Source organism: Cariama cristata, unplaced genomic scaffold (genome assembly GCF_000690535.1).
Source record: "Cariama cristata isolate BGI_N322 unplaced genomic scaffold, ASM69053v1 scaffold16568, whole genome shotgun sequence".
Lineage (NCBI taxonomy): Eukaryota > Metazoa > Chordata > Aves > Cariamiformes > Cariamidae > Cariama > Cariama cristata.
In genome coordinates this window covers 29,534-47,352 of record NW_009630817.1, presented here as the reverse complement: position 1 = coordinate 47,352, position 17,819 = coordinate 29,534, and the positions used below count along the sequence as shown (strand labels likewise).

The window sequence follows — 17,819 nt, the reverse complement described above, 5'->3', positions numbered from 1 at the left end:
TGTTTTTCAATTAAAACACCCCCCCCCCCCCACCCAACAAATCCCCCAAAAGCCCACACTTCAATTTGAAATAATGCTTAATTTCAAAATAAGCTCAAAGATTATGTCTTTCATTTAACTTGGAACTTGTCTGGAGAACTCCAGAAAAAACAATAAACCAATTCTTTTTACACTTCTGAGTGTTTATTCTTTCCCTTCTGGGAAGGGAAAACAGATAGTATGAGTGCCAGTTTGGTATATGGTAGTGGATGAAGTCAGCAGTCCAGCATTGAAGTATAAAGATAAATAACCATTGCACATTCCTCCTTCTTACTTACTAGTTTTACAGAACCCTGAAGAAATAGAGGGCTGCTTGTGTGTAGTTTGCCTGACTACATGAACATAGAGTTCAAATGTTTATACAGGTTTTGATAAGCCAACATGCAATGATGGCAGCAGTTCTAGAAGGAGATAATGGCAGTCCCTATGTTACCTTGTGTAGTGGTAGTGATGGTAAGTCATGAGTATATTTCTTCATATTTTAATATCTACAAATGTTTTCAGATTGTATGTGCAATTGGAGTCACTGTTCAGTTGGAAAGTAATAGCCACCTGGCACATAAATTTTGGAAAGTAACACCTTAAAAGTGGATTTTTCCTAATGATAACTGCTGTGAAGTCCTCAACATAGGAGTGCAAAGGCAGACTCAAACCTGGAGAAATGCATATTTAATAACACCTAAAAGCAAGAGCGAATATTCATGTTAATGTTAAGTTGGGTCTATCAATGGTAAAGATCTGTCATGGGCAGTGAATGGAGACCATATACTATTGAAAAAGAATAGTTTCAGTTAAGCTGTGGGGGTTTGAATTTATTGTTCTAAACCCCCTATAATTTCCTTTGTAAAGCGTGAGCAGTTGTGCTCATTATTCACTGGTACGTGTTTTGGGACCCTCGAAGAAGAAAGGTGTAAAATGTTCTAACTGTGATGTTTCTTTTGTTAGGAAACCAGATTTAACCCTAACAGTTACATTTGAATAAGTTTTTATAGCTTTAATTGCCTCTTAAAGCCATATATGTATTGGTTATACATATATGTATGTTATATAGGTTTTAAGTGACTTACGTAACTGGAAGTAGAATGGAGAGGAGTGGATCATTTTGGAGAATTAATCAGATGCAAAGATTTCACAGTTATGTACTTAATTTTCAGGATCAATTCAGGTTGTTTGGCTTCAAATGAGGAAGAGTCACATCCCTAAAATGGATTGTTTTTTGTTTTTATCACTCTCTCTGAACGTTCTATAGTATGGGAAGTTGTCAGTTGTAATGTAAATATGTTTTGCTGTTCAAAACTTTGTATTCTACAGCTGTAAATAAATGAGCAGGTTGAATAAAGTCTTCATGTCTGTATCCTTCCAGAGAGATAAAATTTCATTAGAAATAGTGCACTCTGAATTGATTTTATGCCTGTACGAGAGCTGCTTGTGTGATGAGAATGCCTTCTGACAAACTGACATGTTTTGATAGGTGCTGAGGTAATTGTACAGATTTTTTTAATTAAGCAAAAATTGCAAGTGGTGTATTCTACAGAAGGTTAATCCCAATATCAAAGTTTAAATGTTAGTTTAGGCATTGCTAAACATGACTGATCTCTTCTCTCAAGCGTTTTTTTGAAGTGTGATGTGAATTGGATGCTGAGGCTGGGCAGCTGTATTATGGGAATGTAACGTAACTCGTTGCCTGGCAGCTCGCAGGAAACATGTCTAAACATTTATTTCTGTGGATCTTTAAAGGAATGAGCTAACAAGCAGCTCTTCCTGTGTGTTTTCTTTTACATTTTATTGTCTCTCTTATGTGAGGAATGTTTAATTATTTTAGAATATTCAAACAAGGAATTACTACTTCAATATTCCATTTTTGTTTTTCTTAGACACTTAGTGGTTGACAACTATCAACAACTTAGCCAACCGTCAATAACCAATTATTCCTACATGTAGGCTTATTTACTCAGTCATACAAAATCTTCTTTGGTTAATCATATATTAGTTTTGAGAAGCTGGCATCTGTCTTTTGAGACCTTAAGAAAGAATTGCTATGATTATTTATTTATATTTTTACATTTTTTTTATATTGCTGTTCTAAAGGAACTAGCAAATCATTTTAGTTATTCCATATTTTCAATCTGATACACCAGGCTGTATTTTTCTGAAGATTTTTGTATTTACTTTCATGCATCTTTCATATGTTTGTATGTATATGGTATATCTGTGTATCTGTTCACATATATATATGTAACTTTGCATGACAAACAGTATTAAAACTTTCTGTTTTCGCGGTGTTTTTTCCTTTAAGCCAAAGAACACTTGACATGTGTGCTACTTAAGTTGATTGCAGTCCTTTAAGTGTCCTGAAGTTACAAATATGTAAAGATGACTTTGTTGAGTGAAATATAGCTACCCAAGGGCATAAACAGCTTTTTTTAAGAGCATATTGTTAAAATCCATGGCAATTTAGAACCAGAAACTGATGATAGGAAGAGTAAACATAGGGAGGTAATTGTGCACAGCAAGTTGCTGTTACTAGGTATATCAATTAGAAGGAGGTAGAAAACAAGCAAGCTTAAACACTGTTTCGTGACATATGTGTGTTGAATTTGATGGGATTTGAGTGTGTGCTGAAAGTTAAGTTTTTACCTGTTTTGCTGATGGGTCTAAGCTTTAAATGTGTGCTTAATTTAAGCATATACTCAGGCTGTAGTTGGGCTTTGTACTTGTTAGGAACTTTTACAAAATCCTAGTTCTTGACCAAACTATACTATGTGTTTATGTAGCTACTATAGAGCTTTTACAAAGAGATAGCTGTGACGACAGCCACATTTTTCAAAGGTGATGATGAGGTGTTAATAGTAAATGAAATTATTTTACAGGATACTAAATTTTGCCAGCGTGTAAATCTTCCTTTAATGCATTGCAGCCTAGTTAGCTGTCTTTGGTGCCCTCTAGTGTTCTTTTCACATGCACAAACCGTAGTTAAAGAGATTTTAAAGGCAAGCTGCCATATTTGCTTGTCTTGTTTAGCTTTTTCTTTGTCATTCTTCTCTCCCTTTTTTTCCTATGAATGTTACAAATGCAACAGAAAAATCCATTAATCTTTATCACCTCGGCTTATTCACTTCTATCATGATGTAGACTCAGGTATGATATGCAAGGCCATCTTTTCTGAGAAAACTTCTTGTGTGATGATGAGATCTTTTGTATTACAAGCGTAATGTGAAGTCTTGCATGTTGTTTCCACTGGAGTCTTTTTGAATTTGCTGTCCTGATAATCAAGTCTCTACAATTGCATTTTCATGCTTTAAGGGTTGTTTTTGTTAATCTTCTAACTTATTTTGGTAAGTAAGGCGATCCAAAGAGTTAGTCCCATAGAGTTGCAGTGTATTTGCAATGTTTTACTTGTGCTTGCTTTACTTTATAATGTTCTTCGGTGTTTCTGTAGTTTATTGTCATTTCTGTGGTATTTCAAGAAATACTAGAGTTCTTCCTCGTGCAGTCTTTCTGTTGCTGTACAGTGATGTATCAGAAGCCCCTGTCAAATACAAGTTTGGTGCATATTACTTGTACGCAAGAGAACAGCAGACAGTTTGATTCCAGAGTTAGCTGTTTTTGTTGCTTGATTCTTGGATCTGTTTTCATAAACAGTATAAGAACATGACACTTCAGCTTTAATACCTTATATTTTTTCCTGGTTAAAATTGAGATTGTGTTTGTTTTTATTTAATCAGTAAGTTTACCTTTTTTAACAACAGATCAGAAGTTCTACATCAATATTTACGAACTGTAAAGCATGAATCGGAATTTGTATGTAGGAATCACTTTGATCTCTCATGTAAATGTGCACTTACATAACTTGGATCCACTGGATACTTTTATAAAGTTACTTTTTTGGATCCAGTGTAGTCTACTGCCATTTTAGCTAAATCTCATATTTGCGGGAAATACTGGAATGATTGTTCTGGATGCAGTCTGGATTAACCCACAAAATTAATTATTCTTCTAGGGCATGCACAGGCCCTAGAAAATTGTTGTATTCCTGTGTCTCACTACATCATTCCTGAACTCGGGGAAACACTATAGATCAAAATTGTCATGAACTTCCCTTTTTGGGACAGCTATTCTGTTAGTACCGAGGTGGGCTTTTGTCATCCTTAATTCTTCTAGGTGCTAGAAGATAACTGTTCTCTTTGTCGAGAGAAAATAGTAAGATAAATGCTTTTGACACTCTTAGACTGGAAAATGAAATGCTATTCTTTGGAACAAATGCAGATACTTGATTTGACTGAAGAAATAAAATACTTTTTTTTTAAATGAAGCACAAGATGCAAAAATAGTCACTTAGGACTCCATTTCGTACTTGTTCATATAGTTTTTTTCACTGACTTCTAAAATAAAACTTTTAAGCTTTAGGAAAATGTTTGTTTCATTTCTGATTTCAGTTTTAGCACGTTTAGGACCATATGCACTGCAAGTGGATATTACTATTAGTCAAGAAAATCTGTAAATCAAATGTAAGTGTGCCTTAAACTCAAAAATTTGCCTGCCTGTATGTTTGCCACGTTTTTAGCACTTAATAGGAGAAATAGCAGTACGATGTGAATCAGGTTAGGATTGTATTGCAATACTGAAAGAAGCACTTGGAAATAATAATTGTTCTAGCTCTTGTAAAATGCAATGCAAAAAGACACTTTTGGACTTTACTTTCTGGGTGCCCTTGACAGAAAGTGAAAAATACAACACGTAGAAAACACTGGAGTTAGCAAGAACATTGAGGGGCGAGGAAGGGAGTAAAGAAAATGGAAGTTGCCACCAGGAGGAGCAGTACCAAAATATTCTTATTTAGTGACACAGTCCTCTAGTGCTGTAGCTGTAAACTATCTGTATCTTTGGGAATATCATAATTTTTTTAAGGGTAGGGTACTAAATATAGTGTTTTAGAATGCAACTAAAAAACCCAGAAAGAATGCAAATGAAGAACTTGAATATTTTTACAAATTATAATCTGGAAAATAATGATTTTTTTGACATTTGAAATTTCAATCACAGATTTAGGTCTGTATCCTGGTTTCAGTGTGTTATGCTGTTAGCCAGACTCCCTGAATCAAAATTAGATCTATTTTTGTGTCTCTTAGTTGAGACATAATAGAATAGTTTTCAGGAGCTGGTGTACTGGTATTACTGCTAACCACAACTCGCTGTATCTGCTTAGCCCAGCCCTTGGAGAAGCAGGAGCTCAGGCCCTGCGGTGGGCTCACGCACGTATGTCTGTACTAGAGGCAAATCCTCTGCTGTGTCAGGGGCTAACAGCAAAGGAAAGGAGAGGAAAGAGTTCTATTCTATTGAGAAATAGAAAGTCCCAGACTTTCTGGTTTTGTAGGGTTTTGAGGGCTTGGGTTTACTTTTTTTCTGGTCCTGCCCTGCGTCCGTCCCCCCCACCCCCTACCCTTACGAGTCTGTTCATAGTTAAAAATTTAAAATATACAAAGCAACACAAAGATTTAGGAAAAAGGGGAAATTTGTTATGGGTGAAATCTTGTTTTAATGTTACAAGTAGCAGCAAGTATGTTATTTGTAATGGGCAAATTAAAAAAAAAAGTGTTATATGATAGTCTTTCAAGCTGTGTAGCTGGAATATTTTGCTAATCAGGAGAGTTCATTTATAAATAAACTCAAGTGAAGTTTTAACACAACAGAGGAAATGCATGCATATATGGTTATAAAACCATAAAAATTAAGTACTGTTTGTATTTAAAATTAAAAAATTTGATGTAGAGTGACTTCACAGTGACGTGGTATTTCTTATATAATCAACAAGCAGAATGTTTTGATTTTTTTTTTCCTTGGGTAGTAGATTTTACTCATATAGAAAATGTGTATTGTCCATCCCATTATTCCCAGAATGCTGTGATGTGCATATAATCCAAATCAGACTTTGGAAAGCAGTGGGATTTCCTATTAATGTTTTCAAATATTGGTATTCAGTATGAATTTTATAATTCTTTAACTGGATTGTCATTAGTTCTCTGTTTCACTTTCCTGGCCCTTTATTGTCACTGATTCAAAATGCTCCTGTATCTCTTAATGATATTAGCTCCCCCACTCACTTAGTGCTTAAGTCTGTGCTCAACAGATATTTTTTCTACATAGTATCGACAAGTTACTTTGCTCACTCTTGTGACAGAGGTTTTTGAAGAGAACTGAATACTTGAAGTAAGCCAAGTTTCTGAGTTTCTGTTTCTGGGGTAGACTTTCAAAACTATTTTGGAGGATTGTTTAATACCTAAATTAAACAGGAGTCTGTCATCTCTGCTGGGCATGATATTGAGTTAAGAGTGATCAGCACAAATCCTTTGTGATAGTCTATTGTGAAACAGCCAATTCACTTTATAAATTGTGGTACTGATTTTGGAACCCAGGAAGGTATAGTGGGTCATGAAAATGTCTGAGATATTCAAAACTGGATACTGATGCAAAGTGGGTGTGTGGGCCATGTTTCTGTTCTATCCACCCTGCTGTACATCTGTGAGAAAGAAGAAAGTTTTTATTCTTCGTTTATATGGAACATTTTTTATTTTGTAATTTTTTTTGAAGTTTTAAATCTGGAGGTCTAGCAGTACAACTCAGTCATGTGAAGATAGAAAAATAATGAATAAGCAAGAAAGGATTGCTTCTTAACTTTGGGGTTTTTTAATGATCTGCTGCATTCTGGCAAATACTCCTCCATAGGATGAAGATGAGCTGGACTCTCACACCATGGTGAAGACCAGTTCAGAGAGCGCTGGTACCATGAGGGCCACAAGCACGATGAGTGAAGGAGCTCAGACAATGATCGAACACAACAGTACTATGTTAGAATCGGACTTGGGGACCATGGTAATAAATAGTGATGATGATGAAGAGGAAGATGGGACCATGAAAAGTATGTTGTTAATTTACTTTCCTTTTCTTTTAATAATGTAATACGTTTTCTTGTACTGCATGAGAACATTGTATCATCAATACAAAACATCATTACAGGCTTTTAAGTGTCAAGTTCTGTGGTTAAAACAGGGGGAGAGGGGTATTTATGTCTCTAAGTGCTTTCTGTAGTTTGTGAGAAAGAGGTGACTAGAGTGGGAGATTCAAAGCAGAAGCCTGGTTTTGGTGCTTTACCAAGTCTCTCTGGAGGACTCTAAAATAAGCCGCCTGTGAATTCTCCCTTCTACTGCTTGTCTCTTGCTTTATGCCTCCTGTCCCACATACATTTGGACCAGTTCTTTGGAGCTAAACTGAAGTGATGTCATTATGTGAGAAGCTGCTCCTTCTGTGTCAGTGGTCCTGGGAATTTGTCATGACTCTCCATGGGTTCAGCAATCAATATACATCTTGCTGCAAAATTGTTTTGTAACTCATGATCAGTTAGCAGATTTTAATTTTTTTTAGTGGGTTATTATTTGAACATTTGTTGGAATGTAATTCAGTAATGCTTAACTTAAGGCAGTGAGCAAAAGATTGTTGAAACCTAAGTAAAAAGTCCAAATTGACTTCAGCAGCATGTGAGGGAGTACATAACAAAGAGAAAAAAAATTTGCAAATGTTTTAAAGTATAAAATTGTAAGTTACACTGAAATATGCATAAATACATATTTGTTAAGTTAACTTACATACTTACATATTGATGTGCTCATTATTTGGCTGAAGACTACTGCAGAATGAGGCCCGCTGAATTTAATAGAATTACTTGCTTGAATGAGCAGCATCAATAGATGAATCTAACTCAGGCTGTAGGTGCCTGATTTCATGAGGCACTATGTAATGTTTAACTCCAGGATTATTTGGGGGTGGAGGGGGAGGAGATAATATGTAAAACTAATGTCTCAAGAGTGGAAATTGGTGCCAAATAAATAACTTTATAGAGTGCTTTATAGCAAACATAAAGTTGCATTTGTGTTTGCACATATATACCTGCTGTAATTTGTACAAGATTAGTTGGAAGTGCAAAGCAGGAATATGTTTCCTTTGCAATTTAATGTGAAGCAAATTGGAAGGAAGGCAGGGTTTTGTTGATTTTTTTTTTTGTTGTTGTTGGCTTTTTTTTGTGGTTTGTTTTGTTGTGTGTTTTTTCTTTTTTTTTAGTGTTCTCAGCAATAAGATAGCACACATAGTTGATTAGTGATTAGTTTAAGTAGGATGATTTACCTCATGAAAACACTCTGTATGTGCTTTAATTTGTTTTCATGCTGAAACAGAGTATTTGCCTATTAAGCTGTGAGGCTAATGGAGGGTTAGTACAAGTGATCTCAAATTCATCAGTTTCAACAAGTTAAGGAAAAGATGAGTGATGCAAAAAAAAGGGAAAGATACTACAAGCAAATTTGGAGTAAAGGATAATAAAGTAATTAGGGTGGAAGTATTATGAAGTAAGGTTTAGTGCAGTTTCTGTGCAGCCTGTCAAATCACTTCAGGCTTAGTAAGCAAGTTCTATATAAGTAATATACCAAATCACACAACACTATACATGTAGTTTTTATATGTGCTGAGAGGAAATACCTGTTAGTATGCCAGACAGATCAACCAAGTGTCATTAGGTTTGCACTGCAATCTCTTATCTGTGTCCTGTTTGTCTGCTATGTTGCTGGAGACGTTTTTAAAATGTTTTGTTACTTTCAATTTTCAATTAATTCAGGTAACAATCTGTAGTTAGAAAGGGAATTACCTTTCTACATGTTGGCATTTAGTCAGTGTAATTCTTAAACCCATTCTTCCTTCTTGTCAAACAAGAATATATAATGTTTGGGACAGCAGGTTTCCTTCCCTTCCCTGCCCTCATAGGTGACTCGCTTGAGACCTGCAAATCCAGCAAAGGAAAGCAAGCAAACTGAGGGGTAGCCTGATGGCAAGTGATGGTTTCATCATTCAGCTGGCAGGCAACAGGTTTGGTTCCAGCACTTACTTGCTGAACTTTCTTGTATTTTGCTTTAGACACCCATTGATTAAAACCAGAAATAATTCAAGAATGGGACCTCCACATCTCTCAGCTGAAAATACATATAAATCCTATCCGCTGTAGCTGGTCTTCCTCTGGTTCTGTGATTCATATGCTGTTGACTGAAACAGGAGCAATAGCAAGTATCCTAAATAAACGTCACCAAGGAGGGATGTACAAATCCTTCCTCTCCCTGAGAGGCGGACATAGACTTTGTGCTTCTTTGTACTTGACAAAGACACAAGGTTTTTGAGATTGATTGCTTTTTCCAAGGTACCTTTATAGGCAAGGTGGGCACTTTCTAGATATTTGTATGACTTGATTATAATAAACCAGAACAGGTAGCTTAAAAGTGCTCTTTGATGCTTCTGAATAATATAACATTGCAAGCAAGAAGCTTGGAGAAATAAACCTAGTGAACTTGGGAAGGGGGATTTAATTTCCTTCCTAGAGACACAAAATATTTATGACAAACTTTGTTTTTTAATTACTCTTGTGTTGAGTTTCACATTTTGTTTCCTTCTGCCTTTTGTTTCTGTGCTCAAGAACAAAATAAGAAACATATAAATAAGTTTTTATTTATAAGTGCCCATGCTTAGAGGCCTCTGGGAGCCATGACAGAAAATAACTAAAACCATATTTTTTTCACAAACAGGGAATTGTGCCCAGATAAAATTGGGATTTGGAACAAAAAGAAGCCTGTCATCCTACCCCAACGTACAATACAAAGCCTAGCAATAAACAATATTTATGCCTTCTTGCTTAGTTTGCCTCCACATGGTCTGACCAGAGACTGTGCAGCATGTACCTGGAAGGAAGGAAGAAAATCCAGGATACAGAGAGGTGGGAGGATAAAGCTTAACTTTAGGAGGTTTAATGTGGAGTGGAAGAAGAATGAGATTGGTGGAAGGTAGTACTACTTTTGTTCAACTGCCTGGATCGTACTTATTTTCATGTAGAAGCTTTTTCATATCTCAGTTCAGAGATCAGCTTCCCAGCATCCCCTTTGTGGCTTTTTGGCAAGGCTTAGTGTAGGACTTTCTGGTGCACCAAGAACAGTTCTGATTGTTTTCCTTTTTCCTTTTCATTAACACTCCCCCTACTTCCCCCCCCCCCCCCCCCCCTTTTTATATTTGCCATCTGCTTTGGGCTGGCAAACAAGTTGCCTCTTCTTGCCATCTGGACTTATTCTGGGTTTCTAACTGTTTCTTCAGACTTCAGTGAAGCTTCTAGATGGTTCATGGTTGGTAATGAATATATTAAAAGAAGAGGATAGTGAACTAATGAAATGGTGTTTGGCAGGTAGAATGTAGAAAAGTGGTCAGGTTTTCGTTTTATTACTTTTTGCCCTATAAGACATGAAATGTTTTAGGTTTAGTCAGTGTAATTCTTAAACACATTCTTCCTTCTTATCAAACATATATCAAACACAATAATCTTTGGGACATCAGGCTTCCTTCCCCTCCCTCCTCCCCCGTAGGTGGGTGCCTTGAGACCTGTAACATCAGTGAAGGAAAGCCAGCAAACTGGAGATGGCCTGACGGCAAGTGATGGTTTCATCATTCAACTGGCAAGCGATAGGTTTGGTTCCAGCACTTACTTGCTGAAGTTTCTTATGTTACTGTATTATGTGATCCTTGGTTACAGTAGGACACACGCCACACTGTAGAACCTACATTTTGAAAGGAGCATTCATGAATTGGTTTTATTTATTTATTATTTGTTAGTGATTTCAGTGCATCCAGTGTCAGAGATTGTGCCATACTGTAAGTCAGTCTGTGATAGGAACTGGATGCTCAGGTACCTCTGGAGTGATGCTTTGTAACTCTTAGAAAGGCGTAAGTCCCACAGCTGGTTTTTCAACTGAAAAACAAAAGCTATTGGTATGTGTTTTATAACAACCTATGACCCAGGTCCTATAGGAATTCAGCAAGGAAGCTTAATTATGGGCTGGTTTCAGTGGTGCTGTAGACTGGACATTGATATTTCATGGATGTAGTTTTGTTCAAGCATGTTTACTGTGCCCATGTTAAGACAGTTTGCTTGATGCCATATGCAGGTGTGGTAGTGCCTTACTGCTGTATATATAGAAGGAGATGATAGGTGTTTCCAAACTGAACTTTCTTGTGTTAATTGTATTATGGGATTGTTGATTACAGTGGAACATGCACCACACTGTAGAACTTACATTTTAAAAGGAGAATTCATGAGTTGATTTTATTTATTTATTTTATCCCATCCAATCCTCGAGCTCTCTCCTGTGATCGGTAATAAAGTTGTTCATTTTTGTCACTAGTAGTAGTACCTTTTACAAATGGGAATTTTTTTCCAAAGAAAAACAGCACGTTGTCAATTCTGCTTCAAGAGCTGTTGCAAAATGCTAGCTTAACATGGGTTTTCTTTGTTTTGCTGGAAGCAGAAATAAAGTATAACTCAGCTGGAATGGACTAATGGGTTTCTAATAGTAGTGTCATTGAATATTTTTTCCTTTTCTCCAGAAGGTGGAAAAATAGAACAAAAGTTATTAAACCAGTTTTACAAGTCTCGTTCTCAGGAAGCAAATCAATGTTTTGTGCAGGAAACTGCTTTCCCCGTTAAAAATTCTTTAAACTTGAGTTCATAGTCCTTCAAAAAGTCTGTGAAGGCTTCAGCTGGTTGAAAAATATGTGAATTTTCCATTTAAATGCCAGTTGCAATTATTTCTGATAAATAGGTGTATTATAAAACCAACAAACAGAAGACTGAATGAGGCCTGAATTTGAACGAAGACCTGAGTGTATAAGTCACTGTGATGTGAACACTGCAGACTCAGTAACCACTTTGTTACACAGCTCTATTGTCAAACATTTCTTAGATACATTCTTTGGTAGGCTCCCAGCTGCTCTGGCCTAAGGAACTGGTGATCTAGTTTCTGCTGATGCTTCTTTGTGATTCAGAAACTAGTTAGGTTGACCTCTGATTCTCTGAGGCGGTTGTCTAGTAGGCATGTATTAGCAGTAGAACTCACTGACTCATAAAATACAGTCACAGTCTCTGCTCAAGATGTTGCTGAAGGAGGTGGCTGTGGCAACTTTGTACATGGTAGTTCACTATTAAGTGTGCTTGCCTGGAGGTTGAGGTCAAAATTCTAGGCTCTCTTCAACCTTATCGTACTCAAAGCTCCTGTCACGCATTTCCCAGGAGAATTACTGCTACTGTGTGGTAGGCCACTTTGTGTGGTGAGAAAGTAGTGGTAGGAGTGTATGAACTATAAAGCCTAAGTAGTATATGCCACTGTGTAAACTGTTGTGGCCTTTGTAGTAGAGATCATAGTCCAAAGAAGGCTAAAAGCTGATTGCAATACAGCTTCTCACTCTAATAGTGACAAAGCAATATATTTTGAGGGAATAAAGATACTGACAGGATCTTCTCAGGCGCACTGCAGACAGGAGAGCCTGGTCCCCTGACTTCACTGAAGAGGCAGCAGCTGGAAGTGTTCCTCAATCAAGTGGCAGATGGAGATCCCCAGGATGGGGAAGACTGTGGAAACTTGTGGCTTTTGGCAAAAGGAGGAAAGCTTTCCTCTGTAGACCTGCAGCTGCAGAAGAGGTCCAGTGCCCTGTTAGTAATGGAGCGAGAGAAAGACTTAGAGACTTCCCATAAGAAATTGAAAAAACAACAAACAAAACCAAACAAAACCAAAAAAGGCCAAAAAACAAAATGAACAAAAATAACCCAAAAACCAAACAAACCAAACCCCCCCCCAAAACCCCAAACAAACAAACAAAACACCACCACTACCCCCTGCCCCCTCCAAGGAAGTTGTAGTGGGAGACTCCCTTCTGTAGATCAATACCTTTATCTGCTGACCTTACTTGCTATCTATTTCTTGTCCAGGGCCCCGCCTCACAACATTGAAAGACTGCCAGGTCTTGTCCAGTGCTTAGACTATTGTCTCCTGCTGCCCATCCACGTGGGCACGTGCCAATGATACTGCCAGAGAAGACCTTGAGAGTGACCTCAAGAGTAACTCTAGGGTGTGAGGATATTCTTGATCTTGATGGTGAAAGGAAAGCCTTGGAGGAATGGATAGATCCTATGGGTCAACACTTGGTTGTGCCTCTAGTGTGTTGACAGAAGTTTGACTTCTATGACCATGGGGCCCTCTTTGAGGTTCAGAGGCTGCTGTGGAGAGATGGGTTCCACCTGACAAAGTAAGACAAGAATGTTTTTGGCCAACAAGCTGGCCCTGTGTTAGTCAGACCAGCATGGGGTAATGTGTATGTGAGTCAGCCCAACATAGAGTATAAAAACTTAACAACTAACAGCAGAACTTTTTTAACGGATTTAAAATCAATTTAGTATTGATATAATACTTTTCTGATGGAAATACATCATTATGAAAGCATTTCTCTTTATAGATGACATCAATTGAGTTTGATCAAAACATGCATTAGAATGGAATGTGCATTCCTTCTTATTTGGAAATGTGTGTTTAGAATTATTTATGATATGTTCTTGAAACAGTGTAATAGAGTTGATGTTGTGTTATGCCATTGCCACATTCATTTTATCCAGCATACTTTTTGTAAAAATTCTTTTACACAACTATTTGGGGACATCTTTATTGGCTGTATTCCTATCGGGGGTTTTGCTGAAGTAGAACGTATATTTTCAGTGCCCGTGGTGCTCTGCATTCCATGGCTTGGCAGCAGTTTCTCAGTCTGCTGTTTTTATTGTGGCTTTCTTTGCAAAGCCATCTTGAAGTCCTACAGTGGGCAAGTATAAAGATGATAAAAGAGACTGATTTTCTTAAATGTTGAAACTGTGGCAAACGTTTTTAAACATGATCATCTCTTGTTGAAGAGCAAAGTAAAATGAGAAGAACTGGAAAATCCAAATTCTCGTAGAATGGATCAATCTATTGCACAATAGGTTTTCAGTGCAAATGTTGAGTGATACTACTTGTGCTGCAGATTTTTTGTGGCACATGTATAGCTTGTGTAAAAAATACCTTAATTGATAGTTGAGTGAATTAATTGTCCTTAAAGGAATCTTTACATATTGTACTTTTAAATTTCTTCGTTCTTGAAAGACAGTTGACAAGATAATGTTAACTCTGTTGTTTGTGAAAGTTGAAAAAGTACTTTCAGACCAGAACGATCTTCAAATAACCTTACGTTTTGCAAAAAACGTGCAACCTGCATCAGTTTACTCTGGTGTAAAGAACCTGAGTATTTTACAAAGTCAATAAAAAAGAGGTAGGAGCCTTCACAGGGCCTTTAAACTAGTAGGTGTCAACCTATCCCGTTTTCCATGAAATATTAACTAAACTTGTTTGTGTTAGGTGAACTAGAGATCTAAAAAAGAGTCTCTTTAAACTTAATTGTTTGTAAAAATAAAATAAAACCTTAAAAAGAAATTTTAAGGTTTGTTTTTTTTTTACATTGGGGAAAAACAAACAAACCTTGTAGTGCCTGATTTTGCAGGCATAATATTTCTGGTTTTCTGTGTGAGTTTTTATATTTTTGCAGTGAAGGTAAACAGGTCTTGTTCTTTTAAATGGGTTAACTAACTATATACTAAATTGTAATCAGAAGTGAGTTCTGAATTCTTATTTACCAAAACAAATAGAACAAGTCCTCAAAAGTGTAAAATAAATGTGCTTTGCTCATTTTCAGTCCTGTTGACCCACTTTCCTTAATATGCATTTGATAGCAAGGAATTTGGAGGGCTTGGTTGGTTTTATGTATGTAGGCAGTCTTCAGTTACATATATAAGCAAGATATTTATAAATAGCTCTAAAACTTCAGAGCAGTTTTTGGAAAATCTTTAGTATTTTCTGTTCCATGAGAGGAGAGAGACTATTTTACCTGTAATGGGCCAAGTTTTTGATACTTAGTTTCTAACAGAGGCACTGGTGATCTTCTTGTTTATGTCTCATCCTTGAGACATAAAGGACAACCATCTCAGCAGAAGAAAAAAAAATTGTGAAAAGGCAGCAGTGTGGTGTCCTATCTTTTTGGTACAGATAGTTTCAGGGGTTTTGGGCGGCGATCAGCAAGTAATAAAAAGTTTGTGTTAAGAAAATGCGTTGTATTTCTGTTTTTAATTTCACCTCCTTCATACTGCTACCTTCCCTTGGATCTGTTTTCTGAATTTATGCTTTGCTAAAGTTTCTTCCATTTTCTTCCATTTTTGCCCTTCAGTGCTTATTTCTGTAGTTATTTGGCATCCCTACTGTTTATTTATCATCCCTTCCTCAGTCCCAGACTCAAGAGATCCAGAAACCTCATTCAGATGGTCTTGAGTTCAGGGGGCAAACTTGGGAGACTCTGGAGAAGAGGTATCTGCTATGTGGTGTGTTAAATTCAACCTGGAGTTTAGTTCACAGAAAGTTTTTTGTTATGGTCGTGGTTGTCATTAATTAAAAGATGGTGAGTAGAGATAACTGTGGTCTGGGATTACAAAAGAATATTAGAAAAGAACATGGCAACAACTGAGACAAAAATCAGCTACAAAAATGTGAGGAGGAGAAGGTGTGTATGGAAACATGGCAGACTGAATGGAGGAATCGACGTGGGGTTGAATAGAAGCAACTAGAGTCAAGTGCAGTAAAGCCTAGAGCAAGACAGTAGAAAATCACATTAAAAAAGCCAGAACAAATCTTACTAGAACAGAATAATGTAGAAAAAGCAGACAGAAAAGAACAAGTAAATCATCATGCTATAAAAGATGTCAGTACAAAAATAAGCATTAATGAAAAAAATAGGCTGCTATTAATCACGCAGCAAAATTAGAATGCAAAATTAGGAGGAATTAAAAAGTCTTTAGACAGAGGGAATGGTAAAAAAATCCACTTAATGAATTAATAAAAACAAATGTAAAGCTAGGTAAGATCAGCAAGTTGTAGTGATCATGTTAAACACAAGCTCAAAAGATACTTTCAGTGGTTTACCTTTTCACTTGTTAAAGCAAGTAGTTCAAATAAAGTTATTTCATTATTTTATTAATTATTAATTAACTATTTTATTATGCTTACTATTAAAAAGTATAATTCTACCTGTGGGTTGGTTTTGGCTTTTTGTTTGTTTGTTTTTTTCTCTCAGCTTAGTTATTTTTATCTCTCATCCTATTTCATATTTTAGTTGTGGAAATGTATTTCATATTTCTGTATGTAGAATGTGCTACACTGCAAGTAAGTACATGTTTCATGAGTCAGTACTGTGCAGAATATAGTCTCTGAGGTGACAGTTATGTAGCACTACTAAAGCATTTCTTATGTTTTATTTATTGTTCTATTTAGTAATGAATTTGCTTTGGAATCCCACAAATTAAAACAAATTTCAGTCATTTAGGATTGTGGATTTTTTTTTTTTTAAACACTCAGTTTCATGAAAAGGATGACAGAGTTCACACTGATCTTGATCTGCTTCGTAAAGCTTTTTCAGCTGCGTAGATGATGACAAAAATCCCCCAGGATTTCCACACCATGGAGATAGGGTACTTTACAGCTATCTGCAGTGTATGATCCCATAATTTGCTGAGAATCCTCATTGGCAATGAATTTAATTAAGCAGTGTCTCGACACAGTTTGTGCAGTTGTTTTTTGCAAGTTCTTTTTCTAAGTAATTTTTAAATCACACCTTTGGTGAAACTGATGGAACTCTGTTGCTTTCCTACAAGTGCCTGTGGACCAGACCTTGAAGTTAGGGGCATTCGGCACCCAGAGGGATGCTTAGCACCTTGTGTTATTCAGTCTCTATAGCAACAAATAGATACTGCATGAAGTAACTTCTAATATTATTTGTGTGTACAACTCTGAAATGTCTTGAACATTTCTCCACGTTGTATCTTGCTACAAAAATATCATTCTTCGGCTATGAGCTTTTATGCCAGAGATCCTCAGGGGACAAGTGGAGGCTTGCACCACATACAGATGACTTTATTAGTTTCTGTAAAATCCAACAAAATTAATAAATGGAGTTTATTTTATAATGTGGTAAATCTTTTTAATCTTTGAATAGATTTAACTTTTTTCCTTTTTTCTTTCAACTAAGGAAATGCTACTTCACCACAAGTTCAAAGACCTTCTTTCATGGACTACTTTGATAAACAAGATTCCAAGAATAAAAGCCCTGAAAACTGTAATCAGAACATGCATGAACCTTACCACATATCCAAAAACGTTTTCCCTGATAACTGGAAAGTCCCTCAAGATGGAGACTTTGATTTCGTAAGTACATTTTTATTGTTTACTTTCTTGCATGCTGTTTATTTTACATGTGCCGAAAATAGTTAATCCCTTTCTATAACTATGTTAATGCAAGTAAAGTAAGTAAACTTTGAAGAATACCATCCAGTTACCAAATCTTAATGCCTTGTCCTGGTTGTTGAAAAAAGTACTTTTGCTTAACGCAGGACCTTTTTCATGAGGAGAGGTATGTGAAGTTATGAATATACTTCTTTGTAGTTACTTTTAAAGTATTTTTCTTTCTTTATACCTTTATATGTTGTAACAACTTTAAAATTTGACCCAGTTCTGTTTCAAAGAAAAAAAAAATTGCTACAGGCATGGAATATTGTTGTCATGTTTGCTGAGTATCTCAGTAAAACGATAAGCATTTTAAATTGGATTGGAGCCATTTAATCAATCTCCTAGGAGATGGTTAAGATCACCTACTGTTTTGCACAAGCCAGCTTGCTGGTACTGTTCCAATAGTGCACCTCTGTCTACATAGAATTATTCTATCTAACACTAGTTTGTCTGGTTTAGGGTAGGGTTTTTCCTACTCCAAAATATGTGTAGTTTATTTCTTTTTGCCTATGTTGAAAACTA

The 17,819-nt window shown here is 36.3% G+C and overlaps 1 protein-coding gene across 1 annotated transcript in view; it reads left to right on the top strand.

Moving 5' to 3' along the window:
* The window catches only part of LOC104165945 (serine/threonine-protein kinase 3), a gene marked incomplete at both ends in the record, with an annotated part of 25,239 nt that extends 8,023 nt beyond the window's left edge, over positions 1–17,216 (top strand). Inside the window, 2 exons of the mRNA XM_009705723.1 lie at positions 6,763–6,955; positions 17,041–17,216. Of these exons, the coding sequence (XP_009704025.1) occupies positions 6,763–6,955; positions 17,041–17,216 (369 nt within the window). The remainder of the gene's footprint in view (positions 1–6,762; positions 6,956–17,040) is intronic.
* Positions 17,217–17,819: the final 603 nt, after the last annotated feature.